Source organism: Cololabis saira, chromosome 5 (assembly GCF_033807715.1).
Source record: "Cololabis saira isolate AMF1-May2022 chromosome 5, fColSai1.1, whole genome shotgun sequence".
In the NCBI taxonomy this organism is placed as follows: Eukaryota; Metazoa; Chordata; class Actinopteri; order Beloniformes; family Belonidae; genus Cololabis; species Cololabis saira.
Window position 1 is genome coordinate 19,672,112 of NC_084591.1, and position 21,245 is coordinate 19,693,356.

Sequence of the window (21,245 nt, forward strand, 5' to 3'; positions counted from 1 at the left end):
TATCTTGGGAAGGCAGTGCATCTGAGCAGTAATAATGAATCCATTGTGAGGGCTCTTAAACGCCATCACACGTCAGAAGTGATGCAGATGCAAATACTTGGCGAGGTTAAGCAGATTGTACGAGCAGAGAAAACACCATTTTTATGGACCCAGAAACAAGAAAGCAAAAAGCGTTATAACAAAAATATCAGTATAAGTATCATTGAGTGCATGTCAACATCGCAATATTCATCTCCCTCTAAAATCTATCAGTATATCCTATAATTCCAGTTTATCAGCCAAACCTTGTACCGCCCAGGTTGGCTGACTTGCCTTCTGATTTGCTACCGCTGTAACTGAGTAGCAGTTAGTACTTCAGCTTGCACACTGGCCAGATCAGACCACAATTGTATAACCTCAATCAACTGCTCAATTGGCCTAATTCTTTTTATCCTGTACCATATTAGTAAGGATCTGCATCATTTTTGCATCCGCCTAAAAAATAAAGTCAATCTTCTGGAGAATAAAAAAGCAGTTTTAAGTTGTGTCGTGCAAGATGACAGCCTACAAGATGACAGTAACATCACCCTGAATTGCTGTTTTTCTTGCAACATGATGCGAAACACAAAGCACAATGACTACCATAAAATTCCTTTGTGTCTTCTTGCTTGGCAGACAGAGGTCACGTCAGGAAGTACTGTACGGGTTGTCATGAAATTCTGCTCTTATAGCTTGCTGTGTGTACTGTATTTACAAGCTGTAATGTTGAAACTAGGGGTTAAAGAGAAAACAAACTAAAAGACTGCATTGACTTTTATAAGCAAAACAAAATCTAGCTCTGTATATTTGCTGTATGACCTCGGCATCACTCAAAAAACGAAGCAAACAAGCTAGCTGAAACCAAGCTGAAACATTTTGCTTTGAATTAATGTTCTTTCAAGGATCAAATCCATTGATTTCATTTCTTTTAACATATGACTTTCCTGCTTCAGCATAACAAGACATATGTTTTGGTACATGCTTCCACAGCGTTGGTATAGATTGGAGTTAAATTGATTCAGTCCTTCTTGTCTGCCTCTGAATGAGCAGGAGTATATGTGTCCCAGCAGCTGATCGGATCCACATTTAACTTTGTCTACTTGTGGTGTTGCGATTAAGGGACTGCTGTGCCGACGTAGAGCATCTCAAACCTGATAAACTGTTCACAGATGCTCCTCTTCTTTTACAATGGCAGACTGAATAATGGAATTACCACAGAAATGATGTTGACTTCGTTCTACTTATCCACATCATTGCCCTTGTTCTAATTTATTTGGCAACGTCCTCAAATAATCTTCCAATCCTCAGCCTTAACCAGTATGCCGTTTTTTCTTCTTCTCTTACACTGCAGTTTCATTGAGTGAAAGGCAGGGAACTTGTGAAAAAGCCCAGTCATGCAGCTCAAAGCAGATATGCATTGTTGGATTTTACGTGATGACCTCAGGCTGACAATATTCATTACTCGTTCAATTGAGTAAAAAGGCTTTATGATGTTTGCGGTTTAAGAGTTCTGAAAGTTTCTCCTCATATGATCATTTCAATATGTCACAGCTGACCTCTGGTCCGCCGCACTGATTCCTTTGATGCTATGAATTGTCCGTCACTCGGCAGTGATTAGTTATTATATGAAAGGAGCTCAAAGACGTCTGCTTCAAAACCCCCCTGCGCGACGCTCATCAAAGTACGAGCGTCATTTGAATATTTTTCAAAGCTGCCCTGATAGAACCTAGTCAGGAGGCAGATTTGAATGTCTAAGTGTGGTGTAATGATGTCTAAAACCCTCTCCTCTTGCCGTTTGCAGGTACATGGGCATTGGCCTGTCTGCCCAGGGAGTCAACATGAACAGACTGCCTGGTAAGTAACATGTGACTGGTCTCACTATAATTTAGCAGCTAGGTAGATGTACAAAGAGACATGTGTTAGAAAGTTCATTTCAGGGTGTAAGAGTTGTTTTTTTGTTTTGTTGTTGATGAAAGAGTAATAGAAGAAGTCTGTGCTTGGAACAATCAACAAAATGGTGTGAAATAGGAATCTCAAGGTCTCTAAACATGAACAAAGTGTACAGTGACTATTTCCCAATCCCAACATCTAACAATAACATGAGTTTGCTGGGCTGGGGCCAAAACTCCACCACTTTGCCATTAGGTCAGACCGGTGCTTTGACAGGCTGGCAAGAAAAACATCCAGCATTGTTCCCTTCTTTTGCTCCATTTTTGTTGCGCACATGATGGTCTGTACAATACAATTAAGCAACGTTGGAGGGGCTGTCCAAAACCTTGTCCCTGAAATCTTCTAATTACTTATTGGCCAGTGGTTCAAGCCGTATTCCTTCATCAACGTAGATAACAATCAGACGCCAACAGTGCTCAGTTTACTTTTGTCTTTGCTACTCAGAATAGGGAGGTTTCTCATCAACACTGCAAACACTGGAAAAGAGTGGATTATTAGCTTTTAGTCTTTGTTTTCAGACAGAGTAGATATTTTTAGAGCTGCAGTGGAGCAGGAGACACTGTAAAGCCAATATACTTTATGAAGGTAGATAAAGGAAATGAAATGGAAGCTGACTTTGTGGATTAATGACACAACCTAGAGATGTGACAACATTAATGAGTCCAGGGATGAAAGTGGGAGGAGAAGAGACGTGTGACATTTGTGGATTCTAGATAGGGTTTGTGAATTCAACAGTCTGACTGTGACAGAGGGAACATGTTGGGACATGTCACTGGCCACTCATGGATCACTGACAGATGATGTGGACCTTGGTTTATAGTTGGACTTTCTGCTAATCTTTTTGCTTTATGAAGATGCTTGGTTTGTATTTAAGATATACATTATTTTAGACCCCAGCTATTGCCAAGTTAAATTAATTGTGTGTGTGTGTGTGTGTGTGTGTGTGTGTGTGTGTGTGTGTGTGTGTGTGTGTGTGTGTGTGTGTGTGTGTGTGTGTGTGTGTGTGTGTGTGTGTGTGTGTGTGTGTGTGTGTGTGTGTGTGTGTGTGTGTGTGTGTGTGTGTGTGTGTGTGTGTGTGTGTGTGTGTGTGTGTGTGTGTGAAATCTTTTTTCTTGTATTATGTCATTAAAGAACATTTGTAGAACATTTAAAATAACTTATTCATAACTATGCCTGTGGAGGATCTCATTGGCTTTCAAAGTACATGAGAAATGTTTATAAGAAACTGAAATAAAATACTCCACATACGCAATGACAAGGGCAGGAGAAAATAAAACAAAATCCTTAAAAAAAAAAGTTTGAGGGAAGAACAGTAATAAATAAATGTGGAAATACTGTTAAAGGATTAATCATAAGGATAATAATTTACTCTGATAGTTGTTTGTTTCTGTGTGTGTACACATACACACACACACACACATATATATATATATATATATATATATATATATATATATATATATATATATATATATATATATATATATTTATGTATGTATATTTTTAGAGGACTTCCTCACTTTTTCAGTTTTTATTTCATGTTTATTTATATTTGTACATAACCAATCATTCCATAATCAATTATCTTACGCTAGAACAGTTGGAAGGAACAAAATTCTTCTAAAACATCTAAAACCTTTGGAAGAATCTCACCAAAGAGGTCAACTTCATAACAGTATTGGTTTATTACATTTATCATTTATCCTAAAGTTCAAACAGTTTAAGTATTTTAAAGTTCACAGTTACATTATTGCTAAGAATTCCTGGCTGCAAATGTGCATTTCTTTAGATAATTGCTAGTCACATGGTAAAAAAAATAATTGGAAATCTACTTATCAGGTCTGTACTTTTCCAACTTAGTTACAATATTGTGTAACTCTAAAAGTCATGATCTGACTTACGAGTTGAAGGAAAAAAAGAACTCAGCAGGTTCCAGTTCTACCAGTTTGTTATCCGGGGGGCTTTGACTCAGGTATGGAAACAAAGAAAAGAATACCTGTTCAACAGGCAGCAACCAGCACTGGAGATGCCTCCGTAATACGTCAGGACTCGTAAAAATGGTGTTTTCAAGAGAACATATTCTCTCAGGAAGATTGGAGCTTACCATTGGAAATGTGGAAACAGGAACTTGGTTCATGTAATTCCAAATCCCACTGGACCGTAGCTGAATTTTATTATTGAAACAACCACTTCAGAAAAGATTAACACAATGACAGCAGCTATAGACAGCTTTTATCTCCAACAATGTCAGGTACTGCATATGTACCCTCTAGTCTAAATGCTAATTACACAGGATTAAACCCATTCATTTCACTTACTGTCGAGGTGTAATTGATGCCTGAGAGAACAGAGCAGCACTGTGGAGAATTATTTAATGAAACTTATATGCTGTTAATGTTGTAAACTACCTTCTCCGTCATATTGACCTATTAAAACATGTTATTTGCAGACAGTATACAGACATTATTGGGATGTTTTATCCCATATAGAAAACATTGTGTTAATCAGATGTAAATCTAATCTGAACAATTTGCTGAAAGAATAATAAATAAGATAAATAAAAGCCAGTCATCAGCTCAGTAGATGGAAGCAGCTTTACAACCAGTAATTAGCAGTCTTCTCCTGGTGCTTTCATCTGCTCCTGTTGGAGTTTTTGATTAGAAGGTGTGAAACAGGATATTTGGGTGTAGGCAGGGCCGCCACAAGGGGTGTGCGAACCGTGCGACCGCACGGGGACTCGCGCTATGGGCCGTTTTTTATTTTTTCTCGTTTTTTTTCCTCTTATAAATATCAACAGTCATGTTCCATTACAGACCTAAATGTGTACTAGTCTGTGCATATCAATAAATATATGTGCAATGATCGGCTTGCTGATTGATGTCGCTGCGCAGCTGCGCGTGTCTGTTGTTCAATACAACTGCGTCAGACCAAGCGCATTGACACAAGGTGCTCTGATCGAGACGGGTGGAGTGTGTAACAAACTGTCACACAATGTCGAGAGAACGAGACAGATTCAGGAGATTTCCATCAGGGAATGAAAAAAGAAAAAAACTAAAGAAAATGGAAGAGTTTAATGCCTCTCTGAAAGGCTCGTTTGATAAATTTGTTACAAAAATCACCCATCGGGTCTCAAGCAGCCGCGGGGCCCCGCGTCGAGGCAAGCCGAGATAATGATGATGCAGGGGAAGGTATCCGGTATTTTGCTAATTGGAGAGTTAAAATTGCGCATATAGACAAGGGCACCCCCCGGCCATTTCGCACAGGGCCTCGCAAATCTCCCAGACAGCTCTGAGTGTAGATATCTAAAAAGTTGGTCATGCAGAAGTGTATATCTTTGCAGCACCTGGTAACCAACATCAGTACCAGTTCTGGTCAGATGGCTGGATAGGCATGAAGGTCATGGCATTATTGAGCTTTCAGTTATTTCTTTGAGCTCTTCTTTTTATAAGGACGTATATTACGTGGAAAAAGAAACATTTTTTTAATGTTTCTGTAATGAACACAATGTAAGAATTGTAAATACAGGCTAACTATTGGAGAAAACAAGCTTCATGTAGTTCACTGGTGTCTTTAGATAATTGGCTGCTCTGTTTGGCAGAATAAGGGAATTTGTTGTTGTTCTGGTATAAACAAAAAAGGCAAAAGGGCAGAAGCCTATTTGTGAAGTGGTTGAATTCAGGGCTTTTACATTTATCCCTCTATCTATCTATCCATCCATCCATCCATCCATAATTTTTGAAATAATTTTCTCCTTATTTGTAATACAAAATACTAGAGAATAATGTTAAGGGTACATGAAGATGTTCCCCTCAAATAAACAAGAGACTGTATTTCCATTTAACTTGGTTTATTGCCAATATAGCAGCTGTTGCTAGATGCAGTTTTATTGTCATTTTTATTAGTCATTACCTTTAGTAACCGGTAGTTGCTAGTAGTAGTGTTTTGTTTTCTTTGTTTTTGTAATACAACCATGTTTTAGTGCACAAAATGCATTTAATTTATTTGTTCCTTGTCTAAAAAAGCTTTTTCAGTTTCAAGGTAGCGGTAAAACGGGAAGACATTGACACGGTATACTTGATAAGTTGTCTATATTGTCACCACATTTTTCAACAATATCACATACTGCATATTTTACCTAATATATTGCAGTATTTTTCAGCTTTTTTGTATACTGTAATTTGGACCCTAAGGTGGTTTGGCAGGTTGCAGTGAATTAAAGTCTGTGCTTTAAATTCTTATTTTTTCCCCACAACTGAGATGTGCAGTGTATGCTGCACAATCTGAAGCAGAGAAAACTTGATTAAAAAAAAAACAACATTTTAATAAATATTAAAAACGAAATAATCAATAAAAGCCAGATATTAAAATGTATACTCTGCGAGTCAATCTCTGAGAATGCTAGATTCCAAATATTTATTGAAATATTAAAATTTTTTAAGTTAATTTCATTTGCAAAATCAGTTTTGAAAGTGAAATCAAAACAACTGACCACCATCCAATAACACATAAACAACATATAACCTTCCCGTTATATGTTTATATAACGGGAAGGTTAACCATAAATGTGTTGTATGTCTTTGTATGTTTACATACTTGGATATAAGTATTATATTTATATCATAGTTATATTATATTTATATAATATTTATATTATATTTATGATAGAGCTTACATCTTGTATTAAACAGGTTATTTTTGTAAAAATTAGTGAATAGTATAAAAAATAAATACAGACGTATAATTTATGTTTAGTTGTGGAAAGGGGGTGGGATTAAATAAGTTGTCTCGATGCTTTTTTTTTTCTTTATGTGGTGGAATGCCCACCTGTATTTGTTTTGTTGTCTATTTTCTTGGTTTTTTTTACATGTTCGAAATATACTAAACTAAAGTAAATGAAAATAGATAGATACCTTTATTTGTCACTGTATGAGGACACAATGAAATTACAACTACCAAGTCCAGTAGTATTAAAAACAAAAAAAGACAGAGACTAACATACAGTCACATGACGAAGCCACACATTGTCCAACACAAAGACACATACAGACATTACAGATGGCAAGATAAAGTGTTAAGTGACATTTTTGCACTAAGTGTAAATAAGTTATAAATAAGTTAAGTTTGAATTTACACTTGCTATTGGGAGCATATAATAATCTCCCTTCTGGGATAAATGAAGTATTTTTGAATTGAATCTGAATCAAATTATCAAATGAAAAAATTGAACCCCAGGACAATGGGGTTTTACTTTTTTTTAAATCCAAACCCACCATCATTTTAAAGTAATTTTCTTTACATCACAATGATTTGAGGATAATGGTGCTACTACTAGCAAGCAAGCCTGTGTCAAGAAACACAGAAACATTTATTAAGCCTTGCTTTACTTATTTTAACTTATTTACCAATGTCATTCAGTTGTTCCATTTAGTTTTGAAAGTTTAAATAATTTACTTTGCCTCTTCATTTTCCATTTAGAATGTTTAAGGTTTTATCTGCCTGTCATGTGCGCACTTGCACTGTTAGCAGACACAATGCGATGTGAATGGTGCAACGATCTCTGAGGAAGCGCAGAAGCGAGTTAGTCGTTAAAAGCCTGAATAATGGTCCTTTGCCTCTCCAACTAATGACAGCAGATCTTTGCTTTGAAAACTTGTTTCCTGGGCCTTCCAGGCGTGCTAGGAGCCATTTGATCGGTATATCTCCTGATCAAACTCTATCCAGTGGCAGAGATATGTGGAAGACTGTGCACACTGGGGACAGCACATATACAAAGATCAGTTGTTCTCTCTTCTTGACCCACATTCATCAAATGTCACACAAAGGGTGGAACAGCGTTGCACGGACCGATGCCTCTCCCAACCCTTGGTTATGAAAATATTTTCAGTTGGTAAGACTCCACCACAGATGGTCTGTAGCCCTGGTAGACAGATTACTGTCGATTGCCTCAACTCTGACTAACTCTGTGTGTTGTCGGCCAGTGTGTTTGTCCCAAACTCTGCAGATTTGTGTGTGTGTCCTGGGATGACTGATTGGATTTCTGACTGTGTATGTCCATCCCTACTCATCTGTGTACTGTAGGGAGCACATGTTAGTGCATGTGATGAAGAAGGTTATAATGTTTTGTATCTGCTCTCACTCTCACTTCACGGGCATTTTAGAAGTGCTTAATACAGTTTATAGTGCTTAATACAAAGATGGGTACAGTTACAGACTCAAGAGTACAGTTCAACGGCACCACAGGGCTCTCTGAAATGGTCCCTAATCTGTAAACACTTCTCTTGAAGAAGTACAAAAAAAACGTATGATTACTTTATTTTATTGGATATTTATGGCAGGACTGTTTTATCTATATGGCTGCTCATATTGTTTATATTATGTTTAAGTTCCCACATAAACTCAGAGAAAGCAATGACAACAAAGAGGTAAAACTCAAAGTTTTTATAAGTGTAGAATAAGATTTGGATTCTTATATCTGTCAAATGAACTGGCATGCTCTCTTGTGTTGCCTTTCAGTCGTTTCTCTTTTTTCCCTTCCATTTTGAGAACATTTTAATCCCGTAAATGTCTTTCAAAAGGGATGATCAGACAGCTAAGATGTTTAACATCTGTGGAAAAACTCTGAATCACCGAGTCCAAACCAAGTGCACCTTGGTTGCAGGTTGCATATTGATAAAAACCTTGTCATTCAAGCTTTTGGGCAATGACAGTTTTTTTTGTGCCCTTTAACATCGTGTGTGTGTGTGTGTGTGTGTGTGTGTGTGTGTGTGTGTGTGTGTGTGTGTGTGTGTGTGTGTGTGTGTGTGTGTGTGTGTGTGTGTGTGTGTGTGTGTGTGTGTGTGTGTGTGTGTGTGTGTGTGTGTGTGTGTGTGTGTGTGTGTGTGTGTGTGTGTGTGTGTGTGTGTGTGTGTGTGTGTGTGTGTGTGTCTCTCAAGTTTAATAAAAGTTAAGACATTTACCACTTAAAAATTACAACAATTTCAAGTAAAATATCTCAATTTTCAAAAAAAAAAAAAATGCATTTAGACAAATGCAAATGCTTGAATATTGCAAATAAATATTTACATTCACTGTCTCATAACACTTCCTCCTCCTTTTTTGACATATAATGTGGATGCTTCGGCTTGTTAGCTGTTCCTTTCCTTCCCCATATGTTCCTCTTCCCATCATTCTGATAGAAGTACCTTGCTCTCATCTGTCCATAGATTCTGACAACAGAAAACGAGAAGTTTTTTGGGGCAAAACTTAAGCTGGCTTTCCTGCTGAATGTTACCAGTAGTCTCCACCTTGTTGCAAACCCTCTGTATTTATGTTCATGAGTAACCCCCACCCCCCAAAAGGAACAAGATTCTTTAATCTTCTACAGGAGTCATCTTCTGTGGTCTTTTCCTATTGTTGAACCCACCAGTTCTGTCCGTCTTTTTAGAAAAGTACCAAACTGTTGATTTGGCCAAACTCAATGTTTTTGCCATCTCTAGTCTCTTATACATTTAACATAAAAAAATAAGTGTAATCATGTCCTCCTTCACTTGCATTGGGATATTCTTCATCACAGTTGCTCCTGTAAAAAAGCTGCTATCACAGCACCTAATATCAACTCCAGACCCTATTATCTGCATTATTTGTACTGAAGTAATGAGGTTGTTGGTTGGTTGGTTGGTTGATTGATTTTATTTAAGTGCATATTGATAAAGGAATATTATTGTCGTAAATATACCGGATTTAGCAAAATGCTAATTTCCATCCGTAGTTCCATAAAACAAACTCGACATACAAAACATTCATACAATTTCATGCATAAAAATAAGATATAATTTAAAACACATGTGAACTATATATAAGGTCAGAAAGACCTATTTTAAGAGACTACACCAAAATGCACCTGGCCAGTTAATTTCTTTTCAGTCAATTGAAAAAATGACATTTGAAGCCCTGGAAATGAAGGCATCTAAATCATAAAAAAGACATTATTGTGAATTATATGAGATTCAAGCTGAAAGCCAGCACTTTAATCATATCTTTACTGTTTTATTTCAAATTTTTGTGTTTTATAAAGGCAAAATCATAATAAATCTGTTATTGTCCAAACACTTCAAGGCATGGGTGTACATCTCAGCACGCAGTGTGAAAAATACTGAAAAGTGAGCTGAAACTTTGAAAGGAGTACTTTGGGCTTTTGTACAGCCAGCGCCTTCAACAGACCTTGTAACACTGCAACATTGTAGGGTTTAATGGAGTTGCAAAGAAGTTGACAAGTTGACTGCGGACAAGTGTTTTCCTTTTTCTTTCTTTTTTTTTATTGTTAATTTTTTTAGCGAACATTTTTATTTTGTATCTTTCTTTCTTTTAGTGGAGGGGAGTTTAGACAGTTTAAAGGTCAAAGGATATTTGATTTAGCAAAAATATATTTTTAAATAAATAAATAAATGAAGGGTAAAAGGTTAGAATTAGTGAATTATTGTTATTATAACCTTTATTTAACCAGGAAAAAGTCTCGTTGAAATTAAAAATCTCTTTTACCATAGAGTCCTGGCCAAGACAGGCAGCAGCACAAACACAAAGTTACACAAACAAACAATAACAAAACAGTTAAAAACAAATCAGAAATACAGATCACAAACAAAATCAGCAGTCGAAGCATCTACAGCCAGTTGTTTTTGCTTCCAAGTCTTTCAGAAGAACCTTAAAAGCATCAAGTGACACCAGATTATTCAATTTTAAGATTTTCTGCAACTCATTCCAAGCAGAGGGGGCAGCATAGCTGAAAGCCCTACTATCTTGTCCAGTGCGGAGCCTTGGTACAGTCAATAAAAATAAGTCCTGCGACCAAAGTCGCAGGACTGAACGGACTGAATGAAAGTCTGTTTAAAAACACTGCACAAATTCATTTCTAAGAGAGTCATTTTTCAAACAAATTAGTCTCTGGACTATTTAGCTTGTTTAAAGAATTCTAGTGAGGAAAATCAGAGGGGCTGTTTTGGCGGTGCATGCAGCAGAGCCCCGTTCCTATGTACATGTGTCCTGCACACTGTTTTCCACCGCTGACCTCTGTGTCTGATCCTGCTGTGGAGACTTGCCATTTCATTAGCATGTTGGAGCAGTGAGCCTGGCTTTAGAGGCAATATCCCTGTCAGCAGATTAATCTAATACCTCCCCACACACACATGCACATGCACACACATCATTTTATACACATATGCATTATGCACAGGGGAACACATGGAGAGATGGAGGACAATATGTGCTCAAGTTGAAAGAACACTGATAGAAACAGGCGCAAGCACGCACTTTCTGTTTAGGCTCATGCCTTCTTGCATGTTCACAGATACACATATGCACATATATAAGTACAGATCTAATATCTCTGCTGTCCCACGACCTACTTTCCCAAGCCCGCTTGGGTTTTTGGCAATGACCTGCAGGCTGAAACTGAGGAGGAACACTGTCAGATTGAGCTGATGCTGAACACTGCCGGCTTTAGGTCTCCTCCGGCTCTGACGGTTAAGGAGCAGGAATTCCTGCAAAACTCGATTAAGGCCGAACTTGAGGCCTCATCCAAATGACATAAAGCCAAGGTCTGAATTTGGCTAAGGTAATGGTTTTCCTGGTGCTGTAAAGGAATCTTCATGTAAACATTAGCGTCCTGATGTGTCGGGTTAAAATCACATAATTTTCTGATTCAATCCTAATGTTTTACTTCACATTAAAACGTTGCTTTGCGTTGAAGTCGGATCAATTTTGTTGTCTCAGAAACTCTGAGGAGGCGATTTAGCTGTGGTGCATATACAGGAATCTGTACCAGCTCAATACTGGTGTCAGTGCATTTGTCTTGGACACGCAGAATACTGTAGGATTGAATTACAACCTCTTTAAAGGTGGTATATAAATATATACGGGTTATTTTAGGCCAGACTGCACTGTATGCTGGCTGCATGTTCATTTTCAGTTAGCAGCACCTCTTCCTCTTGCCTAATATAGGAACCACTGATACAACCTAATACTATGTAGGTCCCTCTTATGCTGCCAAAGAGCCCTGACTTGTCAGATTATGAACAATGACATCTAGGGATGTTCTGCAGTCCTTGTTCCTGGATGTTAGCAATAGATCCTTTGGTCCTTTTCAGTTATTGAGTGTGATCTCTGTGGATTGGGCTTACTTGCCTCACATGGTATTAGATCCCATCATATTTGTATCTTGGGATAAGCCTGTTCTGCTGGGGGGCGGGGGCCCTGTTACTGTACAACAGCACTCCCTGCTGGGGGGAGGCTGGTATACGGAGAGTTCGGGGTCATGTTTAGCAATAATTATGAGAAGGTTGATTAAATATACTTTGTCTGGGCTTGTCATATCATTTTTTGATACACCAAATAGTACATGTTGAATGCTCAACTTAAAGGAAGAATCAACTTTAGCATTTATAAAATGATTAAGGTCAATCCAGGGAACATGAGTATATGTGCAATTCCAGAATAAGTGAAATATTGTTTCATCCACATTACCACAAAAAGAACAGTGTGTATATATTTATCTTATATTTAATGAGATTGTTCTTGACTGGATAGCATCTATGAAGTATTTTAAAAGCAACCTCTCTTACTTTGTTTGTAATAATACATTTTCTTGACAAGACCCATGTGTTTTTCCAATTTATCTCATTATATAAGTTATTGCAAGAGAAAACTGCTGTAGGTTTAGAAACAATATCTCTCTGTATAATATATCTAATACAATGATTCGTAGCTTTATCACTTAGTAAAAGACAAATATTACCAAAATATATGTCATCAGGATTCAACCTTGGAATATTACAATTTCTACCTTTTAGGAGCAAAATCGTTACCTCTATGTGAATGCTGAGAGATGAGTTTCCCTTTTGTAACAAGATGAGCAGTGCTTCTCACTTTACCCGTCATGTTTCAGGGTGATTCAGCACAATATGATACGGTTTATAATTGTTATCATTTTGATCAACCAATGGTTTCACAAAAATCTGGCATTTACCAGTTCGGAGTTACAGCAGCTTTAAGTAAAGCGCTTTCATTTTCAAAGGTTTCAGAGGTATTTGGTATTTCAACTGACTGGAAAGAAGCTAATTTGTCAAGTGCAGTTAATTCTTTTACTTGTGTTTACTAAGTGTTGCAGAGTCAACTGTTTTGTGCATTATTAAAAGAAAGGAAGCTCTGGTGAGCTCAACAACATCAAACAGCTTGGAAGACCATGGAAAACAATGAAAGTAGATGATCACAGAATAATTTTCTTGGTGGAGAAAAAACATTCACAACGTCAAGAAAACTGAATTAGGTTGGTGTATCATTGTTAAAATCAACTATAAAGGGACACCTCCATGGGTGTAAAAAGGCCTCCCATGCTTGGGAATCAGGTTCTTTGGGCAGATGAACCCAAGATAAACTCACATCAGAATGATGATGGGAAGAGAAAAGCATTTAGAGAGAGAGGAAGTGGGTCATGATCCAAAACAGACCCCATCATGTGTCAAACATGATGGAGGATGTATTATGGTATGGGCCTGTATGGCTTCCAGTGGAACAGACTCACTGATGCTGATGATGTGACTGCTGACAGAAGCAGCAGGACGAGGTCTGAGGTTTAAAGGACTATATTCTCTGCTCATATTCAGCCATATGCTAAAAAACTGAAAAAAAAAGCATACTGCATAAACACCTCAAGACCTTGTGAACACCCAACAGAGCAGTTTTTCAGTTACTGAAGACTAAACTGGAAACAGAAAGCACAAACAAGCTGCAACTGAAGGTGGATATAGTGATGACCTACTGTTGCAAAGCATCTCCAGAGATGAAACTCTTGAATTCGTTGATGTTCATGGACTCCAAACTTCAGGCAGTCACTGACTGTAATGGATTGTCATCCAAGTATTAAACATTAGGATGATATCCGTGTGTGTGTGTGTGTGTGCGTATATACTGTACGCGTGTGTGTGTGTGGGTGAGTTATTTTATAATTGCACTGATTATTCTAGTGCTTTCCTAGTTGCTGTTAATAACTAACAGTTTTACTGCACAGATTTACCAAAATTGTATTCATGTGCATCACCAGCAGCAAGAAGAGGAATTAGCTGATCGTGTGAGAATTGCATCATGACATCCTCATTTTTGTTCCTTTGTTCCTGCCTCCTGAGCTTCTGGACTGGTGTTGCAGTGAATCACCAGCTTCTTTACATAGACCAGGTCCTCCTGCTGGCTGTGCAGGACACTGCATTACATGGCAGAGACAAAAAAAGAAATGTGTGTGTGTGTGTGTCTGTGTGTGAATTTTCATGAGTCACCCTGAAAGCAGCAGCAGTCAGATGGGAAAATCTGAGAGGCAGAAGTCAATTAGTAATAGTCTCCTCTTCTTCAGCAGTGACTTCAAGGCACCTCACACATGTATCATTTTCACACTGAGCCTCTCCTACTTTGTACTGAGGTTGGGTCAAGTACTTTACAGGGCCATAGAGTGTAAAATGCAAAGACTCATCCTTATTTCCATTGTGTTTTAGGATGGGACAAACATTCATACGGCTACCATGGAGACGACGGCCACTCCTTCTGCTCTTCTGGGACGGGCCAGCCATACGGGCCCACCTTCACCACAGGAGACGTGATTGGTTGCTGTGTCAACCTCATCAACAACACTTGCTTTTACACAAAAAATGGCATCAGTTTAGGTCTGTCGTCGTCCTGAGATAATTATATTGAGTTAATTGCTTCTTAAAATAGTGTGACATAACATCATTTACTGTCTGTCGCGTTCACCCTTAATTTTAACTTTATATGTCCTTCATTTCTTTAGGTGTTGCCTTCACAGACCTCCCTGTAAGTATTCAAAACACATCATTCAAAGCATACAGGTGCCATCTTCTGATAATAGTTCTCTTCTACTGTTAATGTGTTGTTGTTTCAGTGACCTGTTTTGGACTCTGCTCGAGCTTGGTAGCCCCAAATTTCTATTAATTGAGACAGAATTTTCCAAGAAAATATTTGAAGCAAATAAACACTCACTGGTCACTATACGTAATGTAACACGATGCGGCTGCCCTTGTAATTGTAGTCTGTGTCAGCAGTTGGGTTGGAAACCGTTTTTTCCCCCTTTTGTCCAGTGGCAGCACTAACTGGAACCTTTTCCAGAAAAAGGACTGATTTAGCAGCCAGTTGAGTTTTGTGAATAGAAACTCCAAATCTCCAGACGTTGCTGCTGGACCGCTGTATAACCTGAATACTATTCAGCTCAGTGGTAATTTAACACCAGCTGCACAATATGATATGGAGACATTTTGGCTTGTTTATAGTTACAAATGTTCAATGAGCTACTGTCATTTGTCCACCTGATGAGAGTTGTCTTATTTGTACAATTGTAATTACCCATTAAGTAAAATTCAGTAATTCAGTGTGTTTCTACAATATGTTTTTTGGTCTACATTTGCTTTACATTAAAAGCAACGACACACCTTCATTTTCCCCTCTTTCCCATGAGGCTCCTTGTTCATTTTGACATCGAGCAGTGGCCATAGTTGCTGGGTCAGAATGTGGAAGGTCAGGTCTGTCAGTGAGATCAGACAGCATCAAAAGAAAGAGGACCATGAGATAGGAGGTGGTAGAAAAGCTCTCAACATGGCTCACACAAGCTTCTTTGTTGTTGTTTTTTTTCGCTTCAAACGTCAACGCTTTTCATAACATCTGACCATATGGAGCGAATACAATGAAGACCAACGAATGAGCATGATTCAGGGGATACTACTACTACTATTAATACTACTACTACTAATAATAATACTGCTACTTCCACTACTGCTACTACTACTGCTCCTACTACTGCTACTACTATTACTACTACTATAACTACTGACACTGTTACTACTAGTACTATAACTACTGACACTGTTACTACTAGTACTATAACTACTGACACTGTTACTACTAGTACTATAACTACTGACACTGTTACTACTACTACTACCACTACTAGTACTACTGCTGCTACTACTGCTACTATTACTACTGCAACTACTGGTACTATTACTACTACTGCTACTATTATTATTATTATTATTATTATTATTACTATTATTATTGTTACTACTACTACTGCTCCTACTACTACTACTCCTACTACTACTACTAGTACTACTACTGCTGCTGCTGCTACTACTACTACTGCTCCTATTACTACTACTACTACTACTACTACTACTACTACTGCTACTACTACTATCACTCCTATTACTACTGCTCCTATTACTATTACTACTACTACTACTCCTCCTCCTACTACTACTAGTACTACTACTGCTGCTGCTGCTACTACTACTACTGCTCATATTACTACTACTACTACTACTACTGCTCCTATTACTATTACTACTACTACTACTACTACTACTACTACTACTACTAGTACTACTACTACTGTCATCTAGCAGACTCTTGTATCCAGAGTGACTTACATCTGAGAGAACAGCACCAGCACTAGATCCCACATGAGGGTCCAGCTGCATCAGTGCTGGTCAGACTCCTGGGAGTCCAGTTGGACACAGGCGTTGCCATGCTGATGCTAGTTTTTTTGTGCGTGTTCCCTTCCCACCCAACCCAACAGTCCCTTTATACAGGGAAACTACATCTCCAAAGACACCACCATGAGATCATCTTGTCATAAGTGCAGCTTCCTCAGTGCTGAGTCCTGCAAGGAGCTGGATCTTCTAACTAGTTCTGATGAGCAGATAAGTTTACTAGAGGCAGAAATGCTCCTTAAAGAGCTGAGTCTTTAGCTTGCTCTTAAAAGTAGGTACAGACCCCGCAGATGGGAAAGAGTTTGGTGGGTCATTCCACCATCGGGGGGAGAAGAGTCTGAGTACTGATTACATACTATCCAGCTGAAAAAGAAAGACTACTTTGGTTATATTTGTTTTAAATTTCGCTTTTCCTTTTTGGCTTCCTTTGTGGGTTGAAGGCAGAAGCCTTGCTTAGTTGGGATGTGTTCCTGCCCGTATGTGACTGATGTAAAGACACAGCAGGAGATTAGTCATTGTCCCATCAGTTTGGTGTCTCAGGTTCTATTATTACAGGAAATGTTCTGTTTGCTTCTACAGGGAACTTCTTAAAAGTGTCTCCAATGCTCACTTTGTTGTTGTTGTTGCCACAGTTTGGGATGCTCTAGGCAGGCAGCAGGCTTGCTGAAGCCTGATTGGTCTTTTAATGTTGTATGTAATGAAGGAATATGAATACTGGTGCTGTTTTAGAAGCACAGCAGATGAGCCCTGCTGACCTGATTATCTTTTCATTTCAGCCCAATCTGTACCCGACGGTAGGGCTCCAGACGCCTGGTGAGATCGTAGACGCCAACTTCGGCCAGCAGCCGTTTGTCTTTGACATTGAGGACTACATGAGCGAGTGGCGGGCCAAGATCCACGGGATGATCGCACGCTACCCCATCGGCGAGCGCATGGGCGAGTGGCAGGCTGTCCTGCAGAAGTGAGATCCACTTTCACTCACATCTCCTGCGTGAACGGGGAGTACAGGGGTTTTACAATTATTATACAAGGCTTCAAATTGCGGAGATCAGCCCCGCCCTACCACGACCCGAGTAATTGGATTTGAACGGGAGAAAATGAAAAATGATTATGAAAAAAAAAATACAATAAGTACAGTAGGACAAATTGTGACTGGCGCGTATTTCACTGCTCTTCTGACTGCCGCTGCATCCTGACTCGCTCTGTAGCGTCTTTTTCTTCTAAAGCCCGCGGTGCAAGTGTGTTTTTTCCAGAGAAGAACATAGTTATGGGTCGTTGTTGTCGCTCTTTTGTTCTTCTGGGCAAAAAGATTCTTATAATCTGACATGTCACCATGGATTATATCTGAGAATTGTAATGAACGATTCATCAAAGGGTCCCGTTCTTGAGCTGCTGCTGAAGCTCATTGGCCGGTCTCAGCACTGTTGCTAAGCGACCAATGTTATTGACACAGGAAGTGAAGAAGCGGGGAGACTGTTTAGCCAATCAGAATGCAGAACACGATGCACAATGCAAATCCGTGAAGCAGCGAGATGTGAAAAGTGAACCGTGTTATAGCGAGGGATTACTGTACCACAAAAAAGATACCTTCAACATTGTTGTTAGAGTTTAATCTCTAAAAAAAGGGTTTTCACACTACGAAAACCATCCTTGCTGCTTAAAGGAATAATGTAACCATCAGAAACTGAAGAAAACCAAACAGAATCTGATCGAGCAGCACTGATGTAACGGGTGTTTCTTTGGCACTTAATCCCAAACCCAGCATTTATCAAAGGCCAAGTAAGTTCCGAAAAGCTTGTGCTCAAGTTCTTATCTCATGATGTAAACATCATACAGATTTAACAAGCTGATACTGTAAAACTGAAAAACCAACTTCCAAGGTGCTTTTTCAGTTTCACTTTCGATGCCTGAGCTCGTTTGCTCTTAATAAAGACATGACTTCCTGTTGGTTCTCCAGGACAGTGACACAGTTTAACTAAAGTCCCACTCAGTTCAAACATAAAACCAGAAGGAAACAGCGTCAAATGGCAAAACATTGATTTTTCTCTTTGGCTTCACCCAGCATGGTGTCCAGCTACCTGGTGCATCATGGGTACTGTGCCACGGCAACAGCCTTTGCCAGAGCCACAGAGACCATGATACAAGAGGACCAGACATCTATAAAGAACAGACAAAGTGAGTAACCCAGCCACAGATCTTCCTAACTGTGGATGCTAGTTTCTTCTTCCAGCTGAGTTTCTTCACCGGTATACTGGAAGTGTTTGTGTCTAACAGGAATACAGAAGCTCGTGTTGGCAGGACGGGTGGGCGAAGCCATAGAAACCACTCAGCAGGTTTATCCCGGCCTGTTAGAACGCAACCCAAACCTCCTATTCATGTTGAAGTAAGTTGGCAGCTGATGTGATCCGGGCGTGAAGCCGTCAGCTCCCAGAGTGACCCAGTAACACCAGTCTTCTCTGCCCTCTAGATGTCGTCAGTTCGTGGAGATGGTGAACGGTACGGACAGCGAGGTTCGCTGCCTGACCGTCCGCTCCCCCAAGTCCCAGGACAGTTACCCCGGCTCCCCCAGCCTCAGCCCGCGCCACGCAGCCAGCAACACACACCTGCACAGCGGAGGTACACACACACACACACACACACACACACACACACACACACACACACACACCATGAAGAGCAGGATACAGGGATGGCTCAGAGATTAGACCAGGGGTCGGCAACCCGCGGCTCTAGAGCCGCATGTGGCTCTTTAGCACCGCCCTAGTGGCTCCCTGGAGAAAAAGTTTGACCTTTTTTTTTTTTTCTTTTTTTTTTCTCTTCTTTTCTCTTTTTTTCCTCTTTTTCTCTTTTTTTTCTTCTTTTCTTTTTTTTCCCTTTTTTTTTTTCTTCTTTTTTTCCTTTTTTTCTCTTTTTTTCTTCCTTTTATCCTTTTATCTGACTTTTTTCTCAACATTTCGACTTCGACCCGAGATTGTACTTCAACATTCATTTCGACTTTTTTTCACAAAATTTTGATTATTTCCTCAACATTTTGACTTTTTTCTCGACATTTCAACTTTTTTCTCAAGATTGTACTTCAACATTAATCTTGACATTTCGACTTTTTTGTCAAAATTTTGACTTTTTTCTCGACATTTCGATTTTTTTCTCGACATTTCGATTTTTTTTTTCGAAGTGCATAATGAAAAAATAAATCTTCCCCCAGTTCTAACTAATATAGAAACATGCATCATGTGTTTTCTTCATTCTAAGGCTTATACAAGACTTTTCATTTTTTGCGGCTCCAGACATATTTGTTTTTTGTGTTTTTGGTCCAAAATGGCTCTTTCAACATTTTGGGTTGCCGACCCCTGGATTAGACTTACCTCTGTGTCTCCAGCAGGAGCAGACAGCCCCACCTGCAGTAACGGCGTGACTCCCCCCATCAAGTCGAAGAACCTCGCTGGCAAATACCCCAGCGCCTCCTCCTCTGCCTCCTCCTCCACCTCCTCCTCCCCCTCCTCCATCAACTACTCTGAGTCCAACTCCTCAGACTCCAGCAAGAGCCAGCCTCACAGCAACAACAGCACGCAGGAAACCAGGTAGGGATCTCTGCCCGGCCGTCACAGTCGACCTGTGGTTTCAGCCTGCACTCAAAGGTTACACTAAGCTTTGTCCCGCTCCAACTGGATCAAAATGTACAATTAATGTCATTTTAATTCTCAATTTCTGCAAGGGAAGTGGCTTATCTAAAGAAGCAGCTTGTTTACCACTAATTATTTTCCACTTTACATGCAGGGACCAGACATCCTAAATTGAAGCAGTTTTGAGCTAGAATAGAGTAGGCATTTGTTTGAAATGGTAATTAATGTTAGTTAAGGGGGTTAAGGTGAAGTGCTGTTTTTAAGCCTGGGACGAGGCTACAGCAGGTCATCCCTGCTACATTGTGGTGTGAATAGGCCCCACAGAGAAACCAGGGGGAGGGGAACTGTTTCTGGGTGATAAAGTCTATTAAAAAGGCGTAGGTCCTTCGGTCAGCTGTCGATGCTGGTCACACTGAAGGACCAGGTTTTATTATCCAGAGATCTTCTTCATCTTCCTCTCCTTATTTGTGTTCCTCTACTTCTTCATCATATTCCTTTGCTCCTTATTCCTTCTCTGCTTCTTATTCTTCCTCTGCTTCTTCATCATGTTCCTCTGCTTCATCTTCCTCTGCTGCTACTTCTTCTTCGTCTTCCTGTGCTGCTGGTTCTTCGTTGTCTTCCTCTGCTTCTTCTTTGCCTTACCCCACCTCTGCTTCTTCAACTTCCACTTCTTCGTCTTCCTTTGCTTCTTTGCTTCCTCTGCTTCATCATCTTTCTTTGTCTTCGTCTTCTACTTTTTCATCTTCTTCCTCTCTGATGACACAGCCACATTCTCAGATGTCAGTGCCAGAGTTTATCTGGCTTGAATTGTGACAGTGGTTCACAAGTTTTTTCAGCGTGGACTGGCCACCTCAAAGTCCTGTTCTCAGTATTAATCTTGCAAAGTGCTGAGGAAACTTCATGCAGCAGCCTGACGATGCCATCATTAAGGGTGGTAGCGTAGTGGTTACAGAGGGGGCTGTGGTCTGGAGGACCCAGTATTGGCACCGAGGATAATGCCTTTATGCCCCTGGGCAAGGCCCTTAACCCTTACTGCTCCCTGGGTGCTGTACTAACGGCAGCCCACTGCTCCTAGCTTGACTAGAGATGGTTAAATGCAGAGAAAGAATTTCTCCATTGTGGGACTAACAAA

General features: G+C 39.5%; 1 protein-coding gene across 2 annotated transcripts in view; it reads left to right on the top strand.

Moving 5' to 3' along the window:
- Positions 1-21,245, top strand: part of ranbp10 (RAN binding protein 10) — a 52,133-nt gene that overhangs the window by 20,061 nt on the left and 10,827 nt on the right. Inside the window, exons 3-10 of one of the 2 annotated variants that reach the window (XM_061721143.1) lie at positions 1,820-1,872; positions 14,484-14,651; positions 14,777-14,799; positions 17,267-17,451; positions 18,553-18,665; positions 18,765-18,873; positions 18,958-19,106; positions 19,870-20,071. In XM_061721143.1, the coding sequence (XP_061577127.1) occupies positions 1,820-1,872; positions 14,484-14,651; positions 14,777-14,799; positions 17,267-17,451; positions 18,553-18,665; positions 18,765-18,873; positions 18,958-19,106; positions 19,870-20,071 (1,002 nt within the window). The remainder of the gene's footprint in view (positions 1-1,819; positions 1,873-14,483; positions 14,652-14,776; positions 14,800-17,266; positions 17,452-18,552; positions 18,666-18,764; positions 18,874-18,957; positions 19,107-19,869; positions 20,072-21,245) is intronic. The other variant, XM_061721144.1, reaches the window with a different exon arrangement.